General features: G+C 47.8%; 14 protein-coding genes across 14 annotated transcripts; 8 read left to right on the top strand and 6 right to left on the bottom strand.

Moving 5' to 3' along the window:
- Positions 1-243: 243 nt before the first annotated feature.
- On the top strand, positions 244-2,075 carry ASPWEDRAFT_49717 (cytochrome P450; the record flags this gene model as incomplete). Its single annotated transcript, XM_040837318.1, has 7 exons — positions 244-463; positions 536-1,074; positions 1,119-1,439; positions 1,486-1,511; positions 1,565-1,649; positions 1,697-1,860; positions 1,913-2,075. 7 exons carry the CDS (start codon positions 244-246, stop codon positions 2,073-2,075), a joined length of 1,518 nt encoding a protein of 505 aa, XP_040693524.1.
- Positions 2,076-2,484: 409 nt separating this feature from the next.
- On the top strand, positions 2,485-2,989 carry ASPWEDRAFT_25641 (uncharacterized protein; the record flags this gene model as incomplete). The annotated part of the gene is made up of 3 exons (XM_040832756.1): positions 2,485-2,520; positions 2,572-2,644; positions 2,700-2,989. The coding sequence occupies 3 exons, from the start codon at positions 2,485-2,487 to the stop codon at positions 2,987-2,989; spliced, it is 399 nt and encodes a 132-aa protein (XP_040693523.1).
- Positions 2,990-3,213: 224 nt separating this feature from the next.
- On the bottom strand, positions 3,214-4,149 carry ASPWEDRAFT_736723 (uncharacterized protein; the record flags this gene model as incomplete). Its single annotated transcript, XM_040839361.1, has 3 exons — positions 3,214-3,948; positions 3,998-4,064; positions 4,120-4,149. The coding sequence occupies 3 exons, from the start codon at positions 4,147-4,149 to the stop codon at positions 3,437-3,439; spliced, it is 609 nt and encodes a 202-aa protein (XP_040693522.1). The 3' UTR covers positions 3,214-3,436.
- A 481-nt stretch (positions 4,150-4,630) lies between these two features.
- ASPWEDRAFT_169669 (uncharacterized protein) lies at positions 4,631-5,409 on the top strand (the record flags this gene model as incomplete). The annotated part of the gene is made up of 2 exons (XM_040830500.1): positions 4,631-4,705; positions 4,762-5,409. The coding sequence occupies 2 exons, from the start codon at positions 4,631-4,633 to the stop codon at positions 5,407-5,409; spliced, it is 723 nt and encodes a 240-aa protein (XP_040693521.1).
- A 394-nt stretch (positions 5,410-5,803) lies between these two features.
- Positions 5,804-6,839, bottom strand: ASPWEDRAFT_103633 (thioesterase family protein; the record flags this gene model as incomplete). Its single annotated transcript, XM_040827581.1, has 3 exons — positions 5,804-6,061; positions 6,127-6,676; positions 6,724-6,839. 3 exons carry the CDS (start codon positions 6,837-6,839, stop codon positions 5,804-5,806), a joined length of 924 nt encoding a protein of 307 aa, XP_040693520.1.
- A 1,142-nt stretch (positions 6,840-7,981) lies between these two features.
- ASPWEDRAFT_169667 (uncharacterized protein) lies at positions 7,982-9,364 on the top strand (the record flags this gene model as incomplete). Its single annotated transcript, XM_040830499.1, has 1 exon — positions 7,982-9,364. The coding sequence occupies one exon, from the start codon at positions 7,982-7,984 to the stop codon at positions 9,362-9,364; it is 1,383 nt and encodes a 460-aa protein (XP_040693519.1).
- A 465-nt stretch (positions 9,365-9,829) lies between these two features.
- On the bottom strand, positions 9,830-11,607 carry ASPWEDRAFT_104697 (sugar porter family MFS transporter; the record flags this gene model as incomplete). Its single annotated transcript, XM_040827673.1, has 4 exons — positions 9,830-10,049; positions 10,120-10,259; positions 10,316-10,673; positions 10,736-11,607. The coding sequence occupies 4 exons, from the start codon at positions 11,605-11,607 to the stop codon at positions 9,830-9,832; spliced, it is 1,590 nt and encodes a 529-aa protein (XP_040693518.1).
- Positions 11,608-13,199: 1,592 nt separating this feature from the next.
- ASPWEDRAFT_105022 (C2H2 type zinc finger domain protein) lies at positions 13,200-15,729 on the bottom strand (the record flags this gene model as incomplete). Its single annotated transcript, XM_040827690.1, has 7 exons — positions 13,200-14,387; positions 14,437-14,538; positions 14,595-14,639; positions 14,691-14,900; positions 14,952-15,484; positions 15,553-15,568; positions 15,646-15,729. The coding sequence occupies 7 exons, from the start codon at positions 15,727-15,729 to the stop codon at positions 13,200-13,202; spliced, it is 2,178 nt and encodes a 725-aa protein (XP_040693517.1).
- Positions 15,730-16,694: 965 nt separating this feature from the next.
- ASPWEDRAFT_105787 (putative MFS transporter) lies at positions 16,695-18,457 on the top strand (the record flags this gene model as incomplete). Its single annotated transcript, XM_040827758.1, has 4 exons — positions 16,695-16,934; positions 17,011-17,505; positions 17,584-18,260; positions 18,319-18,457. 4 exons carry the CDS (start codon positions 16,695-16,697, stop codon positions 18,455-18,457), a joined length of 1,551 nt encoding a protein of 516 aa, XP_040693516.1.
- Positions 18,458-19,318: 861 nt separating this feature from the next.
- Positions 19,319-21,085, bottom strand: ASPWEDRAFT_37696 (fumarylacetoacetate hydrolase family protein). Its single transcript, XM_040834741.1, has 5 exons — positions 20,765-21,085; positions 20,446-20,684; positions 20,076-20,391; positions 19,917-20,013; positions 19,319-19,859 (listed from the first exon to the last, which is right to left on the bottom strand). Exons 1-5 carry the CDS (start codon positions 20,790-20,792, stop codon positions 19,652-19,654), a joined length of 888 nt encoding a protein of 295 aa, XP_040693515.1. The 5' UTR covers positions 20,793-21,085; the 3' UTR covers positions 19,319-19,651.
- Positions 20,950-21,459, top strand: ASPWEDRAFT_397237 (uncharacterized protein). Its single transcript, XM_040835166.1, has one exon. It carries the CDS (start codon positions 21,108-21,110, stop codon positions 21,405-21,407), a length of 300 nt encoding a protein of 99 aa, XP_040693514.1. The 5' UTR covers positions 20,950-21,107; the 3' UTR covers positions 21,408-21,459.
- On the top strand, positions 21,404-21,931 carry ASPWEDRAFT_49711 (uncharacterized protein; the record flags this gene model as incomplete). The annotated part of the gene is made up of 3 exons (XM_040837317.1): positions 21,404-21,536; positions 21,591-21,640; positions 21,758-21,931. The coding sequence occupies 3 exons, from the start codon at positions 21,404-21,406 to the stop codon at positions 21,929-21,931; spliced, it is 357 nt and encodes a 118-aa protein (XP_040693513.1).
- A 449-nt stretch (positions 21,932-22,380) lies between these two features.
- Positions 22,381-24,148, top strand: ASPWEDRAFT_37694 (putative alpha/beta hydrolase). The gene is made up of 6 exons (XM_040834740.1): positions 22,381-22,799; positions 22,882-22,921; positions 22,990-23,114; positions 23,204-23,399; positions 23,463-23,763; positions 23,828-24,148. Exons 1-6 carry the CDS (start codon positions 22,630-22,632, stop codon positions 23,857-23,859), a joined length of 864 nt encoding a protein of 287 aa, XP_040693512.1. The 5' UTR covers positions 22,381-22,629; the 3' UTR covers positions 23,860-24,148.
- Positions 24,149-24,230: 82 nt separating this feature from the next.
- On the bottom strand, positions 24,231-26,956 carry ASPWEDRAFT_25630 (uncharacterized protein; the record flags this gene model as incomplete). The annotated part of the gene is made up of 2 exons (XM_040832755.1): positions 24,231-26,012; positions 26,069-26,956. 2 exons carry the CDS (start codon positions 26,954-26,956, stop codon positions 24,231-24,233), a joined length of 2,670 nt encoding a protein of 889 aa, XP_040693511.1.
- Between the last annotated feature and the right edge of the window lie 42 nt (positions 26,957-26,998).

The raw sequence follows: 26,998 nt of genomic DNA, 5'->3' as shown, positions 1-26,998 counted from the left end.
CCCGTTCGCCTGCGGATCTTCTGCTAATAATGACTCTTCCAGCCGAACTGCTCTGGCGGGGTGTCTTTTCCGATGTGTTTAATTAAGTCAGTCAATCGATTCTTCTCCTTTTCTGTCCGATCCTTCTCAGCCGTTGAATTACATATCAACTGCACGGGGTGGTCCCATTAATTTCATTATTCCCCGTGGACTTGACAGTTGACATTGTGGAGTGAATCCATCATGTCGATCACCGTTGCGACAATGGATTCTTCATCTCATCTTTTGTCGCTGCTGGCTATTTTTCTGGCCTGTGCGACCGTTGTCAACGCTATCTGCGTCGTCTTTTATCGTCTCTTCTTCCATCCTCTGGCTAATATCCCCGGTCCACTCTTTGCCAGAGTGTCGTATTTCTATTCCTTTTGGTATAATCTGCACAGAGGACGGTTTTATCTGCAGGTGCACAAATTACACGAAGAGTATGGTATTTTATTTCAACTTCACCCACAATCATCAAGCCAATTGACCCTCAGTGACTGTCTGACTCCGTCTACAGGCCCTATTATCCGCATCACCCCCAATGAAATCCACCTCAGCGACCCAGACAACTGCGAAAAAATCTACCACGTCGGTTCACGATACGGCAAGAATCCAGGCTTCTACGGCGCATTCGGCACGAAGAAGGCCACTTTCACCACTCCCCATCCAGACGTACACCGAGTGAAGCGATCCGCTCTCAACCCCTTCTTCTCGCGCAAGAGAGTTCTAAATCTAGAGGAGATTGTGCAACAAAAGGCTCGAGGATTGGTATCTCGTATGAGAGCTGCGTTCGAATCAACAGGACGTATCGATCTTCATCATGGATTCCGCGCGATATCCGTCGACGTCATTACGGATTATGCATTTGATCATTCGTATGACTTTTTGAGTCAGGAAAACTTTGGCGTCGAGTTCTTTGATATGATTCGCGATTTTGGGCCGGCGTTTTGGTTCTTTCAGCAGTTTCCTGCTGTGCAGCCTGTTGCGCTGGCTACGCCTTTCTGGGTGGCCAAGTTGGCTAGTGGGGCGTTGACGAGGATGATGATACATCATGAGGTGTGTCTTTTTCTTATCGTGTTGGTAGGGTCTAACAGAAGTAGAACTCTCGAAAGCAGATTCTCCGAGTCAAAGAAGAGGTGGATACGGGGAAGAAGATATCTCGGGCGACTATCTTCCATCAACTTCTGCAGCCGGATGCAGCCGAGGGATATGTTGTTCCCACGGTTGAGGAGCTCAAGGACGAGGCGTACATTCTTGTTGCTGCATCGGCGGATACCACTGGCAATGCGTTGACTATTGCTGCATATAATGTCGTCACCAATCCGAAGATATATGAACGTTTGACGGCAGAGTTGAGAGAAGCGTTTCCTGACTCGGAAGATAATTTGGATTTCACAACGTTGGAGAAGTTGCCATATCTGGTGAGTTTCTTGATATCTACTTGTGGATGTGTGTTAACATTGGCAGACTGCAATCATCAAGGAAGCTCTCCGGTAAGTTCTTCCATGTACGTATCTACGTATGTATGAATCTCACGTAATGTCAGATTATCATGCGGTGTCCCTGGTCGACTTCCACGCGTTGTCCCCGAGTCTGGCGCAGAGTTTAACGGCCACTTTCTTCCTCATGGAGTATGCATCCACGCCCAAGTTAATACTATCATAGCTAACTTGTATAGACCGTTGTCAGCATGAGTTCATGGACAATGCACCACAACGAAGACCTTTTCCCTAACTCTGAAACCTTTGATCCAACCCGCTGGACGGATCCAGCCAAGGCGAAAGCATTGGATAAATATCTATTCTCGTTTGGAAAGGGCTCGAGACAATGTGTTGGCATGCCGTATGTGATGTTCACCACCCGTCAAGGTAATAAGCTAATAATGGTGAAATAGACTTGCGTATTGTGAGCTTTATGTCACGCTCGGTCGGGTGTTTCGAGAATTTGATGACTTGAAGACGAGAAAGAAGGGTGAGGGGGAAATGATATATGATGATTACTTTTCTGCGTATCATCCAGAGAAGTATAATAAGTTTATCTTTGAGAGATCGAGCTGATTGAATTGTCTATTGTTACTGACATGTGGTAATTATAATGAGACCTGACTTAAGATATCCTCTGAATAACCTCTCTCTATCATTAGTAGAACAATGACTAGCCCTCATATTATCCTCAAAACAGAAAACAATGGAACAACAAAGAAGACAAACCCATTATATGATTTCCCATCAGTCGATCAGGATAATCAGTGAACCCAATGAATTTTTTCAAGTCAGACTAAACAAACACTGAGCACATTTCTTCCTCTCCTCTTTTTCACTCGCTCTTCTTTGACTTTTCCTCTTTTCTCCTCTCTTCACCTCCCTCTATCCCTCTGGCTTGACTATTTAATGATTCTCATTTATCTTCTTTCTACGAATAACACAAACACAAAACATCTACAATCTCAACTCAACCCATTCAACAATGCCGATTACTTGGAACGACCAGAACGACGCCAAGGTAAGTAGCTACTTCATTATCTCCACCAACCAGAAAGCTAACACGCCAAAGCTGCTCGTCAGCATTCTCTCCACCACAACCATGAAACCCGATTACAAGGCCATCGCAAAATGCATGGGACCTGGTACATTCCCTCCCCTCCCTACCCGTTTCTGAAGTAAATATACTAACTAGAACAGAATGCACCGTCAGCGCCGTGCAGCACCGCATCCAGCGTCTCAAGGAAAGGGTGCAGATCAATAAACCCGACGCCGACGATGGTGCCGCTTCTCCTTCTCCCTCCACCCCCAAGAAGAGGGGTCGTCCTGCGGGGTCCGGGAAGAAAGGTGGCAAGAAGGCACAGGCGAAGGAAAAAGAACAGGAGCAGGAGCAGGGTGAGCAGGATGATGAGGATATGGGTAGTCCTGAGAAGAAGGCCAAGGTTAAGGATGAGGATGGCGTCGACAAGATGCTTCGTGTTGTTGTTTAGGGGTTCAATTCTTGCGAGTGCAAGTCCTAGTTCAAGGGCAAAGATGACGGTGGTTTTCTTTTCTCGGTGTTATTGTGATTAGGGCTTAGGATTTGATTTGAGGACTCGTTGGGCTAGTTCCCCTCTTGAATGCCGTTGAAGAATTTTTTTTTCTGGAGGATTTTTATTTGATTCGGTGTTTTCTCTCCTGGTCTTATGACTAGCTATCTAGTTGTGGCTATGTCTACGAATACAAGTCAAATTTTTATATTCATTCTACGGTGTTCATTGTAAACATAAACGCGATGCAACAAATCCTTTGTATTCAACCGTTACTATCCTAGTAGGCCATCTGGTTCTTTCTTTTTCAATACAGGCTTACACCTTCAACCAAACCATCTACTCCCCCATATCAAGCGACGAGTCAACAAACCGAAAGAGAGGGACTTTCCAACCATCACATCAAGCTCAAGCAAACAATTCAAAGTCATCCTCACTCTTGATTGCGTCAGGGTAGTACTCTGAGGCAGAGCTTTCAACACCCTCATCTTCTTCAGCATAGTTAACAATGCCAGGGTGAGGGGTGCAGGCCTTGCGAACACGCTTGGTGGGGGTGTCGTTAAGCTGCTCCTGACTCTGAACGAGATCAAGATCATCATCTTCAAGTTTGAGGAACTCGGTCATCATGTTCTCTGTGGAGATGGGAGTTTTCTTTTCGTCTTGGTCGTTATCATCGGTGGCCAGGGGCGTTTTTTCCGTTTCAGTGAACTTGCGTTTGGAAACAGGGGTTTTGGGGGTAGCAGTATTTGGTGTTTTTGGTGTCTTTGGTGTCTTAGGGGTGCGGGACCTGCCAGGCGTTCCAGTTCCCTTGCTGATGGCGAAGTTGCACTCCGCTCCATTCGACTTGACAATCTGGCGCATCTTGGCCAGGCGCTCGGTGATGGCACGTGGGGTGGGCTTTTCCTTTGGATCGGTGCCGGCTGGTTTATGTTAGTTCTGATAAGGGTAGATATATGGGGAGAGACATACGCCATGCCTGGGCTACCTTTTTCGTGTCGACGGAGAGATCATGGGTTTCCAGGATCTTTAGGAGCAACTGAGGTTATGCTGTTAGTATGTATAGCTTAAGGGAGTATTCGTGGTGTACATACAAGCTGATCATTATCAGAAGTCCAACGCATGACTGTGGATGACTTGACTTTTGGTTGAGAGTGTAGTAGGTGATGGTTGATAGATGGAGTAGAGGACCTGAAGAAGAGTAGAAGGTTAAAGAGTGAGCGTTCAGAAAAAGAAGAAAAAGAAGGAGGGAAAAAGAGGAAGAAGAGAAATTGGCTGGAATTGCTTGACGCTCAGAAATTTCTTAAAAGGAACACTGGGAGGACTCCAGTTCCCCTCCCTCATTCACCTGTCTCTTCTTCACCACGACAGTCCATTTTTCTCTCTATTCAATACTATGTGATACTTCAAGTCTGGCTTTTGACTCACTGCCCCTCTTTTGCTTAGATACTGTGTTGGATCCCTTTTTGGTGTTCTCTTTCTGTATTTTTTCGTCTTCATCTTTTGACTCTTTTATCCACCGTGTTCAACGGGAACCTCTAAGAATCCTCATTCTCATATCTCTTCTATCCTCTTCTCAAAAGCCTTCAGACACACTTGTTCACCATGGTTAACTGGAAAGCCGACGATGCCACCGACCGTCTCATCGCTGCCCTGATAGCAGCTCACCCTGGCTTGAAGGTGCCTAAGCACCTCTCCTAAACCCCAAAAATCCATGTTAACAGAAGCAAAACTAGATCGACTACGCTGCTATAGCAGCCATGTTCGGACAGGACGCTACCTATGATGCTGTCGAGGGCCGTTTTCGCCGCTATCGAAAGATGGCAGACGACCTGCGCTCCGATGCTCGCACTCGCGGCATTGCTATCGACGCTCCGTCTAGATCCCGTGCTGCTGCTACCCCTCGTACCCCTCGCACTCCCCGCACCGGCGGAAGAGTCTCAAAACCATCTTCCTTGTCCTTGAAGGGCAAGGAAAAGGGAAAAGATGGTCTGGAGACTGCACTCACTACGCCTACGAAGAGCGGCAAAAAAAATGGCATGTCGCCGTTCGATGCTATCTGCTTGGACGAGGGTGCTGGTGGCGAGGCCAATGATACTGAAGCGAAAATAAAGATCAAGAACGATGACGATGACGAGGCCAGGATGCTCGCCAAGCGTGCTGCTCTGCGTGCGGCGACCACCTTTGAAGCGACTCTTGATGCCCCGTTGAGCCCGTTGAGTCCTCTTTCTGGCCGAGGTGGAATGAAGAAAGAGGAACCTGCCGATGATGACGCTTTGTTTGTTCCTGGTCTTGTGGAGTCTGTTGAGACTGCACCTGTTCCTACTATGGGGCCTGTTGGGGGTGAGGATTTGCATGGGGATATCTACGCGGAGTCTATTTGAGATTGAGATTTGCCCAAGTGAATACGGACCTGGAACTGGCTGGAGATTTTGATTGTTTGCTTGTATCTGGCAATACGGTCGTTAGGACTAAGGTAGCCTGCTGTCTTTGGTATTAAATGGAAATGGTCGTCGTTTAGCATTGCGTGCAAGATGTTTACATCATCAATCAGCCCTAGCCCTATGCCCTATCCCATACCGGGCCAAACAATGATGTCAAGAATGTTTGAGGGTTTATTGTTAGGTTCTTACATTCAAAATAAGAAAAATAGATTCTACACATCTATTATTTTCTTATATTCTGTAACATCAACTTGGAAAGCATAATAATGTCAAATTTTGTTCTAGCAACAAGCCGAGTACCTACCCCTACGGTGTACCGACAGGGTATATAAAATCACATTTTAGAAGCCCTCGGCCGAAGCTGAGGAGTAAATACTACATGATTACTCAAGGCGAGAATATCATCCGATTCATCAAAGATATGAACGCTCACGTCATACCGGCCCTTGGATACCTTGTTCGAGTGCGACCGAATCATCACCCACTGCATGTTGGGGTCGGGGCGCTTTTTAATCTCCACCGACATGCAGAGGGTGGATAAGGCGTATTTGGTATAGAAACCCGCTTGGTGGGTTGCTGCGGGTTGAAGGGGCTTCAAGGTGTTACCACCGTTCATCTCGGGTATTGATGCATTGATGCAGTTCTCGGGTCACTTACCATGTCTGCCAGGAATGCCAGATGGAGAATGTCGGAGAATTTGGAACCATCTCGGAATGACACCCATACCTCTCGATGGTGTCCTCCTAATCGATGGCCCCAGAAGCCATTAGTTGTCCGTGGGGCAATCCAGTTCATCTTTCTTGTAACTGGGGTCGCCTCAACAACGGGGTCGTCAATCGCAGCGCAGTCCGTCTCCCGGTTAGGGAACGGAGCTGCTATGGCAGGTGTTGTATCCTGCGAAAGACCTTTTTCTCTGGAAAGGTCGGTATATGTAACGATAGCTATGGTAGTAAATGCGTCTGATGCCTCCGGGGCAGGGGCGGTAGACGTGGATTGGGCCCTTGACAATTCCACCTTCACAATGTATTGTTTGGAAGAAGTCCGCAGACAGTTACATATGATAGACAAGGGCCCAGGCGGAACCATGCTGAGGAATTGCACGAATATATGAACCGGGTCAGGATATCGCCCGACACCGAGTTCCAGGTCGATGTGTTTCCCTGCCGCGGACATCATCAAAGCAGCCTGAAAACCGCCCAGCACAGAGCTGGTCTAGTCAGCACACCGAGATTCGACCTGGGCTGTCGAACATACTGCTGCGTAGTCCATTCCGGGGATATGTATGCTGAGAAGCGATTTCGCGATCCTTTCTCTGGTGTCATGGAAGACATGGCCTCCAGGAACGGAGACGAAATCTGTTGAGACACCATCCGGTCGGTTGAACAGTTGATGAGATGTGTTCTTAAGATTCTCTAAGGTTAAATACCCCGCAGATCATCGAGTAAATATAGATGTGATTAGTCGGGCATGTGAGATGTAACAGCAATGACCAGTCAGTGACACAGAGCAACTTGGAATCCTTGCGATCCGGCGATTTAAGTAGAGCGACAGTGCAACAAAGTTCCACTGATTTGTCCAATATTTGAGTCGTCAGTCGTGGTTGATCAAAGTGAGGCTATTAAACGCCATCAACAATAATGTCCAACTCCTGAGTCCACTGCGACCGCCCGGGGCACGCCGGAAAAAGCAAGTGATCTGGGAGTGAGTTCGATCTGCAATTTTAGGAGAGGCTTTTGAATAGGAACAAATTCTCCTATGATGATATGATTCCATCTTGATGTGGCAGCAGTTAGTAAGATCCCTGGAAAGAAGAACGAATCAACTCTGGTTCAAACGAAGCATATCCCCCCAATTGCCACCCAAAAGCACTGTTCGTCGAGTGCCCTCTAGGCTCAATGGATTGTCTCGGTTCGATTAAATTGCCTACAGCGGATTTCAAGTCCGCGATGCTCCGCAGGGAATAGAACGAAGGCCATTTTGCTGGTGGTGTAAAACAGGGGAAGCGAAGCCATCTGGACCTCCCAAAGAGGCAAAAGTGCCCAAGTCACATGGATACAATACGCTGCGGTAATCCGATTACGCGGATTTGCCTGCCACCGTATTTTTGCCTCTTGAACTTCTAATTTTTTATGCCAGCAGAGAAAGGGCAGGCCTTCTCGATCAGCTATCTCGGTGTATCTCGTCCTCACAATCTCAACCAGCCTCCTCAATGCTTGGGCACTGGCATCATCGTCGCTCGATGCCCAACAGTTCCGGCGCAATTCCTCCCTAAAGCGTCACGTGCCGGCAACGCAACGCGAAACGCGGCGCGGCGGAGATCCGACGTAAGATGGGGGCTTTTTTTTAATTAATCTTTTTCATTTCCTTTTTTCCTTCGTTCTACGGGGTAAAAAAAAAAGAAAAAGAAAAAACAAGAAAAGGAAAGGAAATTAATTCCTTTATTTTCTTTCTTTCTTCCTCTTTCTCTCAATCCTCCTCCTCGTCTACTGCAACAGCATGCTCTGAACAGGCAATGTACTGCCCCTCCACTTCTCCTCAACCTCGACATCGGCTTTTCAAACCCGCCATCTCCCAGCCCGCTTATCAATGGGCTCCTACACCGCAATCCTATAACCCCTCACCGTCAGCGTCGAAGCCAGCCTCCGTGGTCTTCCCCTCGAGAGATTCTGCTCTCCTACCCACTCCAGATCAATCTGCCGCCATGGCTACGCACGATACCGTGATGCCGGATATTAGCAATCCCCAATTTTCGGGTCGGGGGAAACGCCTGACGGTGACCGAGGAAGAATGTCTGGTCCGGCTATGCCGGGTGCACATGCGAAATTACGACGTCAACAACTACCCTAAGAGCTTTTGGATCGAGATGTCCGGTTTATTACGAATGGAAACAAATCGATCATATTCGTGGCAATCATGTCGAAGGCGTATGGCCGCCAACATTGCCAGCCGCAAGTCTTATCAGAATACGATCAAGCTCGGATATCCGGCTCCGCTTAGTGAGATGGACCCCAAGATCTGCGAGCAGATAGACAAATGGATCGCAACCTGTGATGACAAACTCGAGATGGAGAGAAAGAGGGCGGAACTAGAGAAGCAAAAGACACTCGCTGTCGAGGACAGACAACGGCTTGAGGTAGATATGCACCGGAAACAAAAGCAAAACCGAGTCCTCCAATGGGTTTGCAGTCTTCCCGACTACGAGGGTTTTCTTCCCGAGTTGACCCAATGGGGCGAGCTTCCACCCATGGTCCACCCTCTCAACCAACCCCGAACCCGATCTCGCTCTCGGTCCCCTCGTCGAGAAGGAAATACCAACTACCGTCAGCGATCCCGCTCACCCTATGGCTCCCGAGCCGTAGGGCACATCGGTCCTACGCCCTATCTCGCCGAAGCCCGGCGTTCTCACGTTCGGGGACGGTCTATTACTCCGAAGGTGGATCACGACGGAGATATCGTCGTGGAGAAAAAGGAACCTCGGTCTTCCCCAAGCGAGCAATTGCCGGCTACACCAGCCCTGCTGAACCGCCAGACCAGAAACGTCAGGGACGCTCTTCCAGGTACACACGGAAACCACCGACCGGAATATGCACCTCGTGACGGACCTGCACGACCTATCCAGGGAAACTACCGGAGCTCGCCCATCACAACCACTACCGATGATACCTTTGAGAGATACATGGAGGAGACGAAGCGCCACGCCGGTGAATACGTTGCCAGGTTGGCCATCAAATGCAGCAAGGCAGCATTGAGTATGTCCATGGGCAAGAGCGAGAAGCACCAAGCCTATAACAAGGGTCTGGAGCTTGCCGTACACGACTTACTCAACGATGTTGGAGTTGCATATGTCAAGATGGTTGGAAAAATCATGCAACTCGAGATACCCCGGGCGGATTAAAAGGCCCAGCCAGGAAAACATTTGCACTACTCACTGCATCTAAGCCTGCCTTCTCATTCGTTTATGCTATCTCAAGACCTTCACTTACGTTTTCGCTGTTGACGTTTATTTTTACTTTGTACTTTTCATTTCGACTTTTTTCTACTTACCTTCATGTCATTCGGTTCGGCGGTGGTTATGTGCAACAGATTGGCAGAAAGAGAGATACCCCCAGCATTTTCAGCAGCATTCACGCCATTTCAGTTGCATTTATTTTCTCATCCTTTCACTTCATTGATCTTATTGATTCCAATACCTAGAGGCGACTTTTCACATATGATGTTCTTGTCTTTATTTTTTGTCTTCTTTTCAATCCATTACCAGAATTATGCGGTGCGTTGCACACAATCAGAGATATCCTAGCATTCCATCAGACTGCATTTACTCAATATCACAATTACTTGGCTTCAGCCCTTTGATTCCAAACTAAACTTCCGTCTTACTTGAAACCACGGCTTCGTCCCCCTTTACGGTGGTATCCTCGGCAACCAACCCGACATCCTTCACGTGCAGCTTCTTCTCCCGAGCTTCCTCGATCAGGCCATCCAGCTTGGAATTTCCGGGCTTTGTGTTCCATGGCTTCGGGCCGCCGTCGCTGAACATCTCTTCGACTTCTTCCAGAGTCTTTCCGCAGGTTTCGGGGTATCTGTAGGAACCAATCAAATTAGTTCATCATTCAGTTGAACATTTTACAATTCCCGGTGAAAGAAACATACGTGAGAAAAACTTGTGCAGCGGCTCCCACGCAAAGAACGCCAAAGACGATAAACAGCTTCCATCTTATATTAGCGAAGCCGGGAGGGACGAAAAGTCCCAATGCAAAGTTAAACAGCCAGTTTCCAGTGGCAGACACTGACTAAAGCGTATGGTCAGAAAATGTCACATTCAGTTAGACAAGATAGGGTGTCATACCATGCCTGCAGCTCGGGTTTCCAACGACCACACCTCGGCTGCATACACCCACGCGACGGGCGCCAGGCTCAAAGCGTACACAATTATCAGGAGATATGAAAATGCAATCACGGTGTGTGCCTTTGAGCCTCGCACCCGGGTCAAGACGTTGAGGTTTCCGTCTACACCACCAGGGACGTATTCGCCTGATGATAGAACACCGCCCACAACGAAGTGGCATACTGCCATACCCAGTGCTCCGTATATCAAAAGATTACGTCGGCTAGTCTTGTCGATATAGAAGAAGATAATGGACGTGAAGACGATGAATAAGGCGTACTGGATTCCCGATGATACTAGGAGAATATTGCCAGAGAGACTGGAAAGATCAGCTTAGTTTTAACACTGATACCGAGGGCAGGCTTCTCGTGAGGAACGTACCTAGCCATCTGGAAGACATAGACCACATAATAGGTCATGACATTTGCACCACTTAACTGTTGCCAGGCTTGAACAGTGAATCCTGCCATGGTACGACGCCACATGCCATTGTAGAAAAACTTGCGCCAGCCTGGGGCTGCCGCACGCTCTGCGGCTAACACAGTTGTGATTTCCTCCCATTCAGCGACCACAAGGGGATCATCGACATTGCCATTTGCCTGGATCCTAGCCAGCGTTGTGATGGCTTCTTCGGCGCGGTCCACCTTTGCCAACCAACGAGGCGATCTGGGAAGAAAAGGGAGACCCATCATCAAGAAGACGCACGGTACAAATTGCAACCCCCATGCCAGGCGAAAGGAGGCCGGACCCTTGATGAACGAACAGCCATATCCGACAAAGAACATAATGAAGATACCCCATTCGATGGCAAGTTGCTGGATAACGATAATTGAGCCACGCTTTTCCTTCTTACTGATTTCAGCAAGATAAACTGGCACCTGGGATGAAGTAATTCCAACGCAAACTCCGTTTATCACACGGCCGGCCATGAGTGTACCGAATCCTGACACCCCCGCTTGGATTGCAGTTCCCACGAGCCACCAGATACAAGCAAACATGATTGAATCTCTGCGGCCTATTTTGTCAGAAATTGGGCCAGCCATAATGGAGCCAACCACTGAGCCAGCTGCCAGGGCAGAGTTGATGGCTCCCTGACGAACGCCATGAGGGTTGTCGAAAAAGTCGATGTATTGATTCGTACCGATGATAGCAGACATAGACGAAATATCGAAACCAAACAACATGCCTCCAACCGTCGCAATGACGGCGACGAAATACACATTGTAAACCTTTGGAAAGGTCGGTAGATGCATGGTTCGTAGTGGTACAGCACTGGGCAGATCAACTTCTTCAGCTTTCTCTTGTATCAGACCGCACTCGTCCTTCAATAATTACTCGGCGAACCCAGAGCTCTACTAGCATCATAGAGGGTACCACATATTTATAGTACCATAGGAATCAGTCTCATCCTTCGGTTGAATCCTGCGTCAATTTTTCCGGCGCCCCCATGACTTGTTGAGTCATGAATGTCAAGGGATATACCTGAGTAACTTGAACTGCGACTTGTACCATTAAGGTCACCCACTAAGGACAGAATCCGGAGAAAATACCAAGCTAAGCATAGCCGGGTTGCAGGTCCCTGTCACGCGGGGGGGATTCAGCATAGCAAATCCCATTCTCCAGAGGCTTCATGAACAGGAGGCAACCTGTACTAGACCCTGTTCTCCCCCACCGGGGTTTCTCCATATTTACGGCTAATATAGCAATTAGAATATAACTTCCCCAGATGGCTTCTTATGATCTCTCGTCCCGATAGGTCTGAGATGCTGTATGGAAGCACACGAGTAATCGTAAGGTTGTGTCTAGAGCCACTTCCAGGATAAAGTATTTCTTCCCCGCTTTGGTAGTCATAAAATCGGCCAATAGCGTAGATCTCTCTTCGATTGACCACGCGAGTAGTGCTGTGCCATATCCCATGTAAAATTGCTCCATTGGTTGGTATAAGAAAGAGGCTTGACCAGTATTCTCCTGTTATTGGTGGAAAACATCAGCAAGGAAATTAGTACAAAGAAACACGAGGCGGAAGCAGACCAGAAGGCCCAAGAGCCCAAGAGTGACAACGTACAGATACCATCAAATAGCAGTAACCAACTCAAACAGATTCAAGAGATTTGAAGTCTTTCCCTTTGATAGGTTCGACTGGTGGGATGCAGTTGAACGTGGATGTGTTGGGAGAATGGCCAACTCTGCCAGCCTCAATCCATCCATGCTACCTGTCTGACCTTGGGCATTATATATGGAACCATGTCGGCTTATCGAGCCTAAAGCTTGCGGGGTGAGTTCAGTTCCTTGGCTGCGTAAAATTAGGTGGAATACAGCTGTCTTCCAGACCCTGGATGAAACCTCGGTCAGAATCCCCAAGGTCTAGATGGAGACATTAGAGGGGTGGATCGTTTCCCACTTCCACCTCCTTCAGTGATATCATCAAGTATTTGGTTTGACAGAATAGGAAGAGGTGGTTGTGAAAAAAAAAAAAAACGCGTCTGTTGCGTAGAAGGTTGTTGGGGAAGGAGAGGGAACTGTCTGGCTGCAGCGGGGAGAAAATATATTTCAAGTCCGTTTAAGGAAGCCACTACAGAAATTCAATGCAGAGTACTAATACACTGTGCTTGCGAGATTAGACAAATATTACTACTTCAACAATCATTATATTCGTTATTTCGTTATTCTTGCTTTTCCTAGGACATATTGATTGAATCCTGGCCTCTTCCCAGGTTAGCCAAAGTCAACCATATTATACAAAACCCTCCAGCTGCATACTTTACGACTAGCAACCAAAGCAATGGGTAATTCAAACGCTAAATAAGAAAGGCAGCTCTTTCTTATTGAGCACCACTTCCATGCTTTAGTGGCACAAGGAAATCCACTCATCGATAATCTCTTCCATGTCGTGCGCAATACCCCACTGGGAATAGAGGCAGCGGAATAGCTTCTGAATCGAGTTCAGTTCATACAGTAAGTTCCGTACAGTGCCTAAGCCAGGCGGAGAGACCGTCTGTCCACCTTCAACAAATCGCCTCGTCTCGGAGCCTGACAGCGATGGCCGAAAATCATCGCTTCCCAGATTAAAATCTGAATTGGAAATGAGGGCGTCCTGCCAAATAATAGTGCGTGGAAGATGGATCGTTGCGACGCCAGCAAGGGAAAAAACAACATAGATAGTTGCTGCTGCAAAGAGGGAACTCGGCATGTGAACGACATGAGCTCTGCCTCGAGGTAGTTGCTCAATTATATCTTGGATTGCAATCGCATGCAAGAGAGCTCGGCGAGCGCCCTCTGTTTTAACCCATTTAATCATATCAAACCCAGTCCTGACGGACCGAGACCCTCCAGAGACATGTTGAGGGATATCATATCGCGAGCACACATGTCTACTGAGTACTGTTGAGTTGATCATATTATCAAGGCATATGGTATGCCATCGCAAAAGGATTTCCAGCCTTTCAGGGGCAGAAAGATGAATGGACATGGATATGGTTTCGTGTACCTGGGCTAGAGCCCTTCTAACATCAGATTTTCCTGGGACACCAACAGCAGCGAGATCACTTTCATCCGAGTCGGAAACTAGAGATTGAAGGCCCTCCAAGACGACGCGAAGGGCAAAGGCGGAAAATTGGTAATCTAGAGGACGCAGACTACCGGCAGGTGGGAATAGTGAGCGAAAAACCAGACGGAACGACGGTTGATCTGTCTTCTGCGAGCGCATATGAATGAGCCATTCGTCTGGAGTGCTAGCATCAAATGCAGCTTCACTGCTGGGAAGACTAAGAGGATTGGCTACATGTCGAGCCGATGCGCCATCACCAGACATCTGAGCAACCAAACCGTCCAAAATATGATAGGCAAGCAGTGCACGTTGTTGAATCTCTCTTGCCACCCAAACTCGCCATTGGTGCTCTTTCTCTGCATCAGGAGCGCTCGGGAAGGGCAGATTCTCTAGGGAATAAGGTTCGCTATCCAACATCCCGCAGTGTCGAGCCCAGAAGAACCCCAGCGGTCGGAAGACTTGACTTGTTGTTCGTATAATCCTGTTCTAGTTTTGTGTTAGTAAAAGCCAAAGGGTATGGCGGTGGAAGACTTACCTTAGATAAAGCACCGTATATCTGACCCAGGACAGCCGTGATGAGAAGCTGCACGCCTTTACAGGCATCATATGGACCGTTATGTGTTATCAACGATTGCCACTGGAATATGTTAGCACGGATATGTTCTAAGTAAAGCGACATCCGTCGAGGCTTACTGAAGTTGCGACAGCGGTATGTGCTAGGCGCCATAAAGCTTCCCCCTGAAGTAAAGGTCAATGACAGCTCAACTCCCCTGGGTGACTTTGACGTACCTTTGCAACTGATTGTTTAGGGCCGAGGTATAGAGACCCAATGGCAATAGCGTTTAAGAGGAGTGGATGGGTGCATTCTCGAAAAACGAAAGTTGCTCGGTGTAGGATGGGAAAGGTTGGGATAAAGCGCACAAAGAACATATGCAGACACTCGTCGAGGAACACTGAGGTGACTGATGTTGCTTTCACAGCTGCTGTGACACTAGATGACTGATGGGAATTAGTTTTGTTCACAAAAAAAGAGACGGTAGAATAACTAACTGAGCTCGTCACCATCTCTGTGACATCGCGTACGGCCTGGTGACCTCCACCTAACGGAATAGCACCGATTGAAGAACCTCGATCATCGAAGGAGTTGGGAGAACCGAAGTTCATACCATTGACATCTTGAACGACTGGGGAAAAGGGCAGTGCTCCTAACGGCATCTGCCATTGATCCATTGTGTCCGAAGACATTATACTCTGAAACAGGTTTTCTGAGTCTGGCCATATTAAGGCAAAGTCAAGATCGGTCGCACCATGGTGCAAGCTTGACTGCTGTGTGGGTTGGCGTGCATCCCAGGTCTGACTAGGAGCAGAGGTCGTTACTGGGGGTGCTGTTGAGGCATGACTAGTGTCCCACGAAGGAAGCGCGTCGATCGATGTTGACTGAGGAGCTAGATGTGATGATGGATGAGTCTGTGCATGTTTGGTATCCGTAGCCCGGACATGTAGTTTTTCATGACGGGTGAGGGCATCTTGCCGTGCAAAAGGTCGACGACACTCTTTGCAGACAAATGGCTTAGACCCGGTATCTTCGTTATCAGGTCAGCTCTATCCATGCAACCCCATGTAGCAAAACCAAGTTATGTGGTTCTCTTACGGCAGCGTTCGTGTCTCTGTTGTTTATCTACAATCAGCAACTACTTGGACTTCCCCACGAACTAGGTGGGAGGGCGGAGGGAGATCAATTTACCCTCAAATGTTCTGCTTTGGAGAAACCCTTTTGACAGACTCGACACACCAACTTCTTGACCCCAGATGATGTGGTTTCCGTCATGTCTGATGTGGTGATCGTGGTGGGCAGCAAGCTGCAGCAATGACTCTCAAAAATCACGTTGGGGAGGGAAGATCGTGGAGAAAAGCGTCGGGGGCGAGCGACACTGTGGGGCAGGACGAGTGGCAATTGCAAAGATACGGCTGATTCAGCAATGTTACGGTACAGTAAATGCGCTAATATCGGAACGGTCTCAGCCCTGGTTCTCATTTTCTGGATGTTCTTCGCAAACACGCTGAAGATTACACCATCGCTGCCTTATCACCAGTCAAGCTCAATTGAATCATCTTTAACCTTGTGAGACTGCGCAAATGATGATCATTCAGGATCTGTTGTTTTCCGCGTTCCAAGTCACTTTACGTGCTGAGGGATCTTCATCGATCCCTGTAGGTCGACGACGTCGTCCAGCGTCCAGACACCCACCTTAAAAAGACTTATCCATCTTTGCCGAACCATGAGCCAACGAAAGTCAGCTATTCCTGCGGGTCTCGGCTACAGCAATTCGCTTTCTTTGTTAGACTAGTCCTCCTGCTATCAATTGGGAACCCACCATCTGGAAATAGCACAGTTCTGACTCGCTCGATTGCATTCCCAAACGCGTCAGCGACAGTGGCGTGGAGAACCCCCTCCGCATCTTCTCCAGGGGACTTCTTCAACGGATCTGACGGTACCGGGAAATACCCCGGGGAGTAGGGTTCGAGCGATCCCAAACTCAGCCATACAAAGTTGGCTTGGTTCGAGATGACCGGTGGTTCACTGGTTTGTCCTGAGGCGAAATTGCTGGGTGCACGCTTCTCCCACCACACTTCCCCTGATTTCCGTTTCAAACATTAGTGATTCAAAAGCAACTACCATAATTCAATTTAAAAAAATATTTACTACGCATCACGGGAATTTGCATCGATTCCCTCTTTTGACCACATCCCTGCCATCAGGGCTTCATTTAAGCCATGTCCACCTTCATGGAGATGCAACCGTCATCTCGAGCACCTGGCCAAGAGGTCGAAGATCCTTCTTCTGTCCCCAAACCCAACATTGACTTTGTCGAGAGCATGGAGGCAGGTAAACATGCCAGCTATGTCGAAACAGTAGCAGCACGTTTATCCAAGTCACATCGTGACTACCTCATGGAACGCCATGGGACATTGGACCTCGATCCTATCCCAGGTCTAGGGCCTGCAGACCCTCTCAACTGGCCCGAATGGAAGGTTGGTGGTCTTGATCTGATAGAAGATTAACAATTTTTCATAAGAGCAGTAGCTAATGGAGTACTCTCGCCTCTAGAAAATGATGAACCTAATTCTAGTTGCCTTCCATGCATGCATGGGCACTTTCACCGCCGCGGCCATCATTCCAGCGTATTCAAATATTGTTGAGTTGTATGGTGTTTCCACTCAGAGGGCAAGTTATCTGACGACACTTCAAATTTGCATTCTGGGTGGTGCGCCTCTGTTCTGGAAACCGCTGTCCAACCGCTTTGGGCGTCGTCCCATATTCCTCATTTCCTTAATCTGCAGTTTAGTATGCAATGTGGGATGTGCCAAAAGTAATACTTATGGTTCGACCGCTGCGTGCAGAGCTCTTGGGGCGTTCTTTATTGCCCCGGCTTCTGCTATTGGTAGTGCTGTGGTGATGGAAACAACCTTCAAGAAGGATCGGGCGCGATACATGGGGATTTGGACCCTGATGATCACTTTAGGAGTTCCTGGTGGGCCATTTATCTTTGGATTTGTGGCATATCGGGCGGGTTATGAGTGGATCTACTGGGTGCTTGCAATGGTTTGTTATCCCCCGCATTTTTTCCTCCATACCGTGCGATATGGCAGAACATATGCTGATGCGACTGTCCGGTCATAGATCAACGGAGGACAGTTCATCTTGTACCTCTTCTTTGGACCCGAATCTCGTTACGTGGATAATGGTGCCGACCGTCATGGGTCGAACTGGAAGGTTGAATATCTCTACGTGCGACGCATCGACGCGACCCCTTTCACTTGGTACGAATTCGTCAAGCCTCTGACCATGGCTGCACATCCGTCTATTGTCATACCCACCTGTGCATATGCAATGGTCTTCCTTTTCGGTAGTATCTTGACAACAGTGGAAGTGCCAGATTTGCTGCAACAGAAATTTGACCTCAACACGGAGCAGCTTGGAATGCAGTTCCTGGGTGTCATCATCGGCTCCGTATTGGGTGAGCAAATGGGCGGTAACCTGTCCGACTACTGGATGAAGCAGCGTTCACGTCGAATCCAAGACAACCCAGAGCCTGAATTCCGACTTTGGCTAAGTTACTTTGGCTTTGCACTCACTATTGTCGGTTTGATTGTTTTCTTGGTTTGCACGCAAACGGCCTCCTCAGGCCACTGGACAGTGACCCCCATTATTGGCACTGCCATCAGTGCCGTGGGTACTCAGCTGGTCACCACTGTCATGGTCACATATGCCATGGACTGCTATCCTGGAGAAGCAGCCAGTGTTGGTGTATTTATTACCTTTGTCCGACAGATCTGGGGATTTCTCGGCCCATTCTGGTATGTTTATATTCTTCGAACCCAGCTCAATTGTTGCAGTAGCTAATGGTCGATTAAGGTTCGCACCCATGTTCGAAAACGTCGGCATCGCTGGAAGTGCAGGTGTTGGGTCCGGTATGATTGTCGCAGTCAGCGTGATCCCAACCCTCTTCTTGCAGTGGAAGGGTAAGACCTGGCGTCAGAGACGGGAAGAGTAGACTCTTCCATGACGATATTTCTTTCGATTCGGTGTGATATATTTCGGAATGCTTGGTGACATCGGATAGACATAGAAGGATGGATTGGATTCGGTACACGGTATAGATGGGAGGACTCAGGCGAAGACTGTATATATTGGTCACAATTCACAGCAAAGCATTAGCATTAGCGATTAGATTAGCAACCCCAATCATCAAACAATAGATGTCATGAGTCTGCAAGTACAGTAAGAGAGAGAGAACAAAAGTAAACAAGAAAAAGAACCAAGCAAAACAGAAGGCACCAGGACCGAAAACCTTTATATAACCAATTAAGTACTAACTACCCACACTTGAATTAATATCTCCTAATAGTAGCTCAAGCGGAAAAAAGCCTCATCGAAAAAAATCCTCCAGTGTCCACTTCTCGACCATACGATTAACCATGCAATGCAAACGTTCAGCCGGCTCGGAACTGAGCGAGTCACACCACAAGCCCAGGCCACTGGAGGCAGTGTTTGGTATGTCTCCTGACACCCCGAAAGGGACATCCCGACCGAGTACGGGAATCCGACTCGGGAATTTGTCTTTTAGCAAGGGATTAGTACCTAGTTATTCATGCTGTTACTATCTTGTTGTTTGTTAGAAACTACATATTTTAATAGACTACCTTGCAAGTTTCAGTATACAACTACCACATATATTTGATGATAATATCTGGCTGTCCCAAAGTTAATACTACACTGACTCAACTTCCAAGCCTCGTGAAATGCTTGTATTCGGATACAAACCTTAACCCTAAAGCTTGCTTTGCTGTGCTGTGAGACGGAGTAGACTTACTCCGCCGTGGGAAAGACTATATCCTATGGAGTGTCGTGCGACTGTTTGTGGTCGTCGGCTGTTTCCCTAGCATATCAAGGGCTCCTTAATTTGCATAATGGGGTAAGAGACATGTTTTTCTTTTATTTTTGAATTGGACTTTTTTGGTGTTTTGTTGATGTTCTGGTTTTTTGCGCTGTACGAGGCCGTACGGAATTACGGCGTACCCAGAGCAGTTTGGCCGTGGGAATAGCGATGTGGGGATGTCATCTTGAGTGGATGTATGTTGGTATGCAAGATGAACAAGAAAATACTATATCCAAGTTCTACTTAAACACTCTATATGGTATAAACAGATACACAAAACAATGCCATTCATGTCCATTTTTCATCAAATTATGCCTGGTTCTCGAACTTTGTAATCAAAGTTCCCACATGGGGAAGCAGTTCCACCGCAAAGTCATCGCCGGCCTTCAAGAACTCCTTGGGGTTCTTTGCGGCCCCAACGCCCGGGGGAGTGCCGGTCAGGATGATGGTTCCGGCGGGGAGGGTGGTGCCTTGTGTGAGGAAGCTGATCAGCTTGGGTACGTTGAAGATGAGGTCGCTATTGTCATTGTTAGCCATCACCCTTTGCCAAACATTGTGATAAGGAGCTCCATACGTCAAGGGGCAGTCCTGCAGGACTTTTCCATTCTTCAATCCACGGATCTTGAACTGGCTGGCATCTTTTAATTGCGCAGCAGACACCAAAGTGGGACCTAGTCATCGAGCATGGTTAGAATTCCAAGGCTATATGTAGCACAGTCGGACGAATTCTCACCAATCGGGCACGAGGTGTCAAAACCCTTGGAAAAACACCATTGGCTCTGGTTCATCTGTGATGTGCGGCTGGAAACATCGTTGGCAGCAGTGTAACCAAGAACATAGTCGAGGGCGTCGGCTTCGCTGACGTCCTTTGCGTCACGGCCGATCACGATGACCATCTCCGACTCATAATCGCCAGTGTTGTCGGCCTGTGTGATCTTGGGGATGATAGTGGGAGCTGGCCAGGGGTCTGCAAGGGCAGTCGAGGGCTTGATGAACAAAGTCGGCACATCTGGGATAGACAGCTTCATCTCTGCGGCGTGCGATACATACTAATCAACATGTTAGGGTTGATCGCTGAGAATAAACAAATGGCGCCAACTCACGTTCAAACCAATGCATCTGATTGATCCAACTTCACTCTGGGCTAAGGGAGAGAGAATGCGCTCAATGGTCTCAGTGACACCGGTCTGCTGGCCAGGGCTCAAGACTGATGATCCGGAGAATGGCCGGACGGAAACCTCCTTGCCCTGGAAGAGAGCCAACCCAACGTCGAGCTGAGGGTCAACAGGCTCACCGATCAAGACACTGGCCGGGTTCGACTTGGGGACGAAGCGCACAAGGCCTGTTAAATGTCAGAGATGATCGCATACAAAGAACTCGCGCGGGTGACGACGCGAGGATCTGAATTGAATTGGGACATACGCGAAAAGGTGGAGGCGATTTTGGACATGGTGTAGCTAGTGAAGAAATGTATGAAGAGTTAGAAGGAGCAGAAGATCCCAACAGACCAGATGACAGCAATGATTAGTTTTATCTTTTTCAAATTGCGTCGCGACGGATCATTTCTACCCCGCTGGCATCACGATCGGTCGCATCCAGCGGGGTCAGAGTGGGGGACGGGATGGCGGCATAAAGGCCGAGAAGCCAGAATCAACGCCATCAAGAATCCAATAATCCTCGTATTGTCTGTTGCCACTGGCAGCTAAACCATAACTCCAGTGAAAACACGGAGTGCAGTCCGAGGACCTCTGCTTGATGGCATTGAATGGCAGCGAAAATGCCGTCTTTCTGCTCGGCGTTACGGGAAATCCGAAGCATCGCCATGTCCCCACGATGCATTGTGGGGATGGAGACTCTTCCTCTTCGCCCATCCACTTTTCCCACAGCCAGCATTGGATTCTGTCGACATCATCTCTGGATTCAATGTGGGGATGTCGCCATCTGGAGAAGCGGACCGGATAAAATCATTATCGCCTGTCTGAATGATGCTCTTGATTCAAAAGCAGCAGAGTCCGCATTCAAGATGCCTGCCAACTCCAAACTCCCATCCTCATACCCAACATGACTACTCCTAAAGGACCCTTCCGTCTCGTCACTGTCAACACGGCCCCCGAGAGAGCCCAGCGCCTCATCGGCCGTGTTGCTGAAGCCCTCAGTGACCGTTACACTATCATCCACGAGGCCAACTGCTCAAGTACGTGATTCTTTCTCGCATACCATCATGAACCTCTTCTAACAAAATCTCCAGCAATCGAAGAGGTCGGCCCCAAGGTCTCGGAGCTGATGCCGGACGTCCTGGTACGTGATAGCCCACCCCACTTGCGAGTCTCAGTCGGGAATTCCATTCCTGCTCGTCTGGAAAATCCGAACACAACATCTGCAAGACTCTCATGCTAACCGCCTTGGATCCTACAGTTCAGCGCCTCCATGTGGACCGCTGAAGAAGCCCAGTTTATCCACTCCACCGCCAGAGACATCAAGCCCGACATCAAATTGCACGCCATCCCCACCGGACTGCAGGTGGAGAGAGGCCCCGACGCTATTGTCGAATACCTCTGCGAGAAGGTGCCCCCGCTGCTGGACAGCTAGATATGAAGCAAGGATTATAGAGTGGTGGACTGGGAACAATTTGTAACATTTACAAAATGTCTATCGATGTATCTGTCTGTATATACATATGACGAGAAACGTTTGGAACCAATAAGACGGTTTATGATACCATTTTGCACCAGACATTTTAAGCGAGAGAATTGGCGGTTTGATGGTAATTCATGCATAAATCTAGGCCTGATATTTGACATGCCATAATATGCAACGCCCGCAGACGACAAAAAGAAAACATATTCGCATTGTTGCTTTTGGCCCAATATTGCATCAATGATGCATTTCCACATCTCCTTATCGCAGACTGATAAGAGCAGAATCACGTGGGTCAGGTGATGTCACTTGGAATCTAGTTATATAAGCATCACGTGCAAGGATCCTTGTCAACTGGTGAGTCCTATTTTGATGCCAATCAGTTCAATCCAGCCATCGAACGCAAATAACCTGAAAAAGAACATATGAAAGGCTATTTCAATCTCGTATTTTCCCTTTCTTAGCCAAAATTCTCAACATGCTTCGCTGACACAGCATATCCGGATAAAATTCCGTGCATTACTAATCCAAGTATCCCAACTTTACCCGAAAGGAACAACAATCGACATTGAAGTCGAGAAACTCTCATCAAAGAAAAAAGAATCAACAACAGTCAATCTGAAACGCGTGGTATGATGCTACCTCTCCGAATGTCCCTGCGGGGCGCATCAACCGTGCGATCCTTCTCGACCTCCCGTGTTCTTAAATCGGAGCTGTCCTATCAGGTCTTTGGACCCGAGAATGAGCAGCCCGTTCGGAGCCCGATTGTCTTCTTACACGGTCTCTTTGGGTCGAAGCAGAACAATAGGAGTATCAGCCGGTATGCCAATCTCTTTCCAGGAGTCTAATTGACCCTTATCCTATGATAGTTGTCGAGAATTCCTGGCTGACACTTTCTTCAGAGCTTTGGCACGTGATCTTAAACGTCAGATCTTCACGGTGGTGTGTTTGCGTTCATGATGAGATGCCCAAGTGAGCAAATGGTTAATCTAGGTTGATGTGCTGATTAGGATCTCCGGAATCATGGCCATTCGTTCCATTCCAAGGAGCACAACTACACTGTTATGGCTGAGGACGTCGAAAAGTTCATCCAGCAGCAGAAGCTGAACAAGTGCGTTCTTATCGGACACTCCATGTACGTTCCTATCCCGAAGTATTGTCCATAAATGATATACATGGTCAATCTAGCATCAATCCAGAGATCTCTTGTCTAACATGTATCAGGGGTGCCAAAACTGTCATGGCTGTCGCCCTGCGATCTCCCAGCCTAGTCTCCGGCCTGGTGTCTGTTGATAACTCGCCCGTTAATTCACCTTTGAAGAGTGACTTTTCCAAATATGTCCGAGGCATGCAACATATTGAAGAAGCGAAGGTCACCAAACAATCCGAGGCAGACAAGATTCTACAGGGCTACGAAGAGGTATGCCGCTATATCTTACCCTTGACGACCATTGTTCCTACTAACGACTTTCCAACTACTTAGTCCCTACCCATCCGTCAATTCCTCCTGACCAACCTAGTCCGAGGAGATGACCAGACAATGAAGTTCCGTGTTCCTCTTTCCGTTATCGGCCCTGCTCTCGACGGCATGGCCGATTTCCCTTACCACGAGCCTGGCTCTGTCAAATACGATGGACCAACTCTCGTTGTCCGGGGAACCAAGAGCAGATACGTTGCAGATGAGCACTTCCCCGCCATCAAGAAGTTCTTCCCCAACTCCGAGGTTGCTGATGTGGAAGCCGGCCACTGGTTAATTTCAGAGAACCCCGAAGCCTTTAGGCAAGGTGAGTGTCATTCCCTAGATGGTATTTACTTTTCAAGAATAATGGCTGACAAGATGCATTGTAGTGGTTGTGAAGTTCTTGCAAGATGCGGCTTAGATGCATTGTCGTCGACTTTGTACATAATAGAGGGTCTAGGCGCCCGGGTGCCTTTGTATTATTTATACATGTTTTAAACAGCGGTACTTCAACAATAGACATGGAAGGGAAGATTTGTATGAGAATTTGAATAGGAAACAGAGAAGTCCCGAAGGCTTTAAAGAAAGTAAATGATAAAAAGAAGCAACAAAAGGTATCCAGAAGCCATTCCAACTCGGGAAAGCCGCTTAATCGTCATTCGTAAGCACAGAGTGCAAAAAAAAGAAAAAAAAAGAAAAAAAAGAAAAAAAAGAAAAAAAAGAAAAGAAAAAGAAAATCAACACCGGATGATTGCAGTCAATGAATAAACGCCGCCGACCCAAATATCAGGGCTAGTCAATCGTAATAGGTTCCGATTGATTGTTCGTCTTTCGCTTCTTCTTTTTCTTTGGCTTCTTCCTCTCTGGCAAAGACCCATCAATTCCAATGGCTGCCGGGGTTGGAGAATTGGTCCGTTCATCCTCTGATGTTACACCTGACAGGCGGGGGCGCTTCTTCTTATTCTTCTTCTTCACCGCAGGCCCTGGGGTGGACGCGGGCTCCACATTATTGAAATCCGCATTGTTGGACTCGGCAATGCTGGGATCCACAGTGCAGGGCTCTTCAATTGGCTGTTCGACGTTGGGCGTATCTGAACCGATAGGGGTTCCTTCGTATTTCGGCACTGGCGATTCTGCTATCTCTGTTTGTTCAGCGAGGGCGAAGGAGGCCTCCTGTGTGCTCGATTCTATTGCCTTTTTGGTGTTTTCAAATTGCTCCAGCAATGCCTGGTAGTCTTCTTCGAGACGATTGATACGAACAATGAGTTGATCATGGGATGTAAAAGCCTCTAGGCGGCCAATGCGGTCAACCAGTTGGTGGTTGGATGTAGGGTCTTCCAGGCGAGTGATACGCTCAACCAGTTCGTCATTGGATGTAGAATTTTCCAAGCGACTAATACGATCAACAAGCTGACCGTTGTTGGATATGACTTTTTCCAAGCCGTTGGTGCGATTGATTAAGGCCATGATATCAGCTTTTGTTGCGTCTTTGCTGCTCGTATGGGCAGATTTAGTCTCATCAAGTTCATTGGCGAATGCTTTAAGCTTGTCAGCTATGCTCTGAACTTGATTTCTCAAGCTATCTCGTTCTTGATTCAGGTTTTGCCGCAGATCCTCATCCGATGTATCTTTGGACTCTAGTTGCTCTTTCATTTTGGCAGTATGGTCCTCAAACTTTTGGTACAAGGATAAAATGTTGCCATGGAGCTGTTGGTAATGCTGTTGCCCAAGGCCTGAGTTATTAGCTTGTTTCCAAACTTCTCCAAGTGAGTGGTGTAGCGTAGTCAGGTCGTTCCTCAATCGGTTGGACTCCTCTGATTGAGACTTGATATCCTTGTTAACGTCCATCAACTGGCCACTCTGTCTCTGATCTAGAGCTTCTAGCTGTGCTTTTAGAGCTGCCACCTGCTCTGTTAATTGACCTGCAGATGGGTACATCTCTTGCATAGCAACAACCATGTTCTTCACAATAGGCTCCGTGGACAGATTGTTATACCGTGTTTCTAGAGAATGCAACCCAATCTTGACACTTTCAAGTACACGCTGTGTGCCTAGTAGCGATCCAGAGAGAGCCATGACATCCTCTTTTTGGTCCAGATCTTTTATTTTATCTGCGATATGGCCATAATCTTGTTTCAGAACAGTCAGTTCCTCAGTCAATGACTTGAATTGGTCGTCTTTTTCCCCTGCTCTCTTTTCGAGCTTCTCCATCTCGCCAATAAGAATATCATCTGACGCTCCCTTCACGCGCTCAAGATCTTCCAAGTGCTCAGCCAGAACTCTCACTCGGGACTGCAAACCTTGAATAGCTTGACTTTGACTTTGACTTTGGCTGGGATTGTGTAGGGATTTGGCAATATTGGCTTCCAACTTTTTAAACCGCAAGTCCACGTCTTCCAACTTTATGTGGGAATGCCGATCCGTCTCCAGATTCTTGACCCGCGAGTCCATGTCATTCAATTCACTCTTGAGTTCAGAGTCAGCATCCCTTCTAGCAACATCTGAAGCAGCAGGTTTCGTCTTTTCCAGGGAATCCAAGCGGTGGCCAAAGTTGTCCACTTTTTTCTCAAGTGTCTGTAATGTATCAGCTTAAAGTGAATCGATTTATCAGGCTGCGTCTTATAACCCACCTCCACATTGGCAACACTTGGGGATTTTGTTTGAGATTTTAGCAAGGGGTCAACTTCTTCACTCAGTTTTGTATGTTTTCCATTCAAGTCGTCGATATCTGCTCGTACTTGCTGGGCCACAACTTGTGGGTCCTGTAAAGATGCCTTGTCCTTTGATAGATTAGAGACGAGTGATTCGAAGCGGGTCTGATTGTTTTTGACATCTCTTGACAGCGTGTTTAGATTGGTAACGTGTCTTGTTATAGTTTTTTCCAGAAAAGTCGCTCTGCCTTGAAGTGTCGTAACCTCTCTGGTCAATGACTGATTATTACCACTGAGCTTTGAAGACTCGGCCTTTGCCGACTCAACCTCCTTTTTCAAATTTTGGATTTCAGGCTCCAGCTTGTTCGTGTCCTCTGATTGGGACTGGCCTTGTAATAAACCCCATTTGGCCTTAAGACTGTTCTCAAGCTGGCGATAATTTGAAATATGCTGTCGAATAGCATTATCGATGCGTCCCAGATCAACATCTTCATTATTCTTATGTGACTGGAAGAACGCAGCCGTGGTGGGGAAATTTGACGACTGAGCATTGGCTCTCTTGAGGAGGCCATCCGTCGTCTCCTTCCTCTTCTGCAATCTCTCCCTTTCTGAGTTATTCTTAGACGTTGTGACAGCTGCCTGTACAAGACCCGAGATAGCTTGAATGAATTGATCAGCGGGGGAACTATCACTTTGACGTGGCTGAGGATCCGCAGGCTGTAAAATTGAAGGTGGGGTATTCGAAGCGCTGGGTAAACTGTTTAAATTATCTAGCGAGTTTTGTCTGGAAGGAGGAAGCATTGGTGGGCGGCTGGCGAGACGAGGGTCGCGTGTGGTTGGAGTATCGAGCTCCATTTTATCCGACATTTTGACACAAATGATGTATATTCAACTTATGAGTGAGCGGAC

This window comes from Aspergillus wentii, assembly GCF_001890725.1.
Source record: "Aspergillus wentii DTO 134E9 unplaced genomic scaffold ASPWEscaffold_2, whole genome shotgun sequence".
Taxonomy (NCBI): domain Eukaryota; kingdom Fungi; phylum Ascomycota; class Eurotiomycetes; order Eurotiales; family Aspergillaceae; genus Aspergillus; species Aspergillus wentii.
The sequence above is the reverse complement of the archived record's forward strand: the minus strand, read 5'-3'. Positions and strand labels throughout refer to the sequence as shown.

What these genes read in the sequence shown, in the direction of transcription:
- ASPWEDRAFT_37694 (XM_040834740.1), top strand. Translation starts at nt 22,630, where the DNA reads ATGTCCCTGCGGGGCGCATCAACCGTGCGATCCTTCTCGACCTCCCGT. An exon ending in AACAATAGGAGTATCAGCCG is followed by an intron (nt 22,800 to 22,881) that starts GTATGCCAATCT and finishes CACTTTCTTCAG; the next exon opens with AGCTTTGGCACGTGATCTTA. An exon ending in GTTCTTATCGGACACTCCAT is followed by an intron (nt 23,115 to 23,203) that starts GTACGTTCCTAT and finishes AACATGTATCAG; the next exon opens with GGGTGCCAAAACTGTCATGG.
- ASPWEDRAFT_37696 (XM_040834741.1), bottom strand. Translation starts at nt 20,792, where the DNA reads ATGTCCAAAATCGCCTCCACCTTTTCGC. An exon ending in TGACACCTCGTGCCCGATTG is followed by an intron (nt 20,014 to 20,075) that starts GTGAGAATTCGT and finishes CTCGATGACTAG; the next exon opens with GTCCCACTTTGGTGTCTGCT. An exon ending in CTGCAGGACTGCCCCTTGAC is followed by an intron (nt 19,860 to 19,916) that starts GTATGGAGCTCC and finishes CAATGACAATAG; the next exon opens with CGACCTCATCTTCAACGTAC.
- ASPWEDRAFT_397237 (XM_040835166.1), top strand. Translation starts at nt 21,108, where the DNA reads ATGGCAGCGAAAATGCCGTCTTTCTGCTCGGCGTTACGGGAAATCCGA.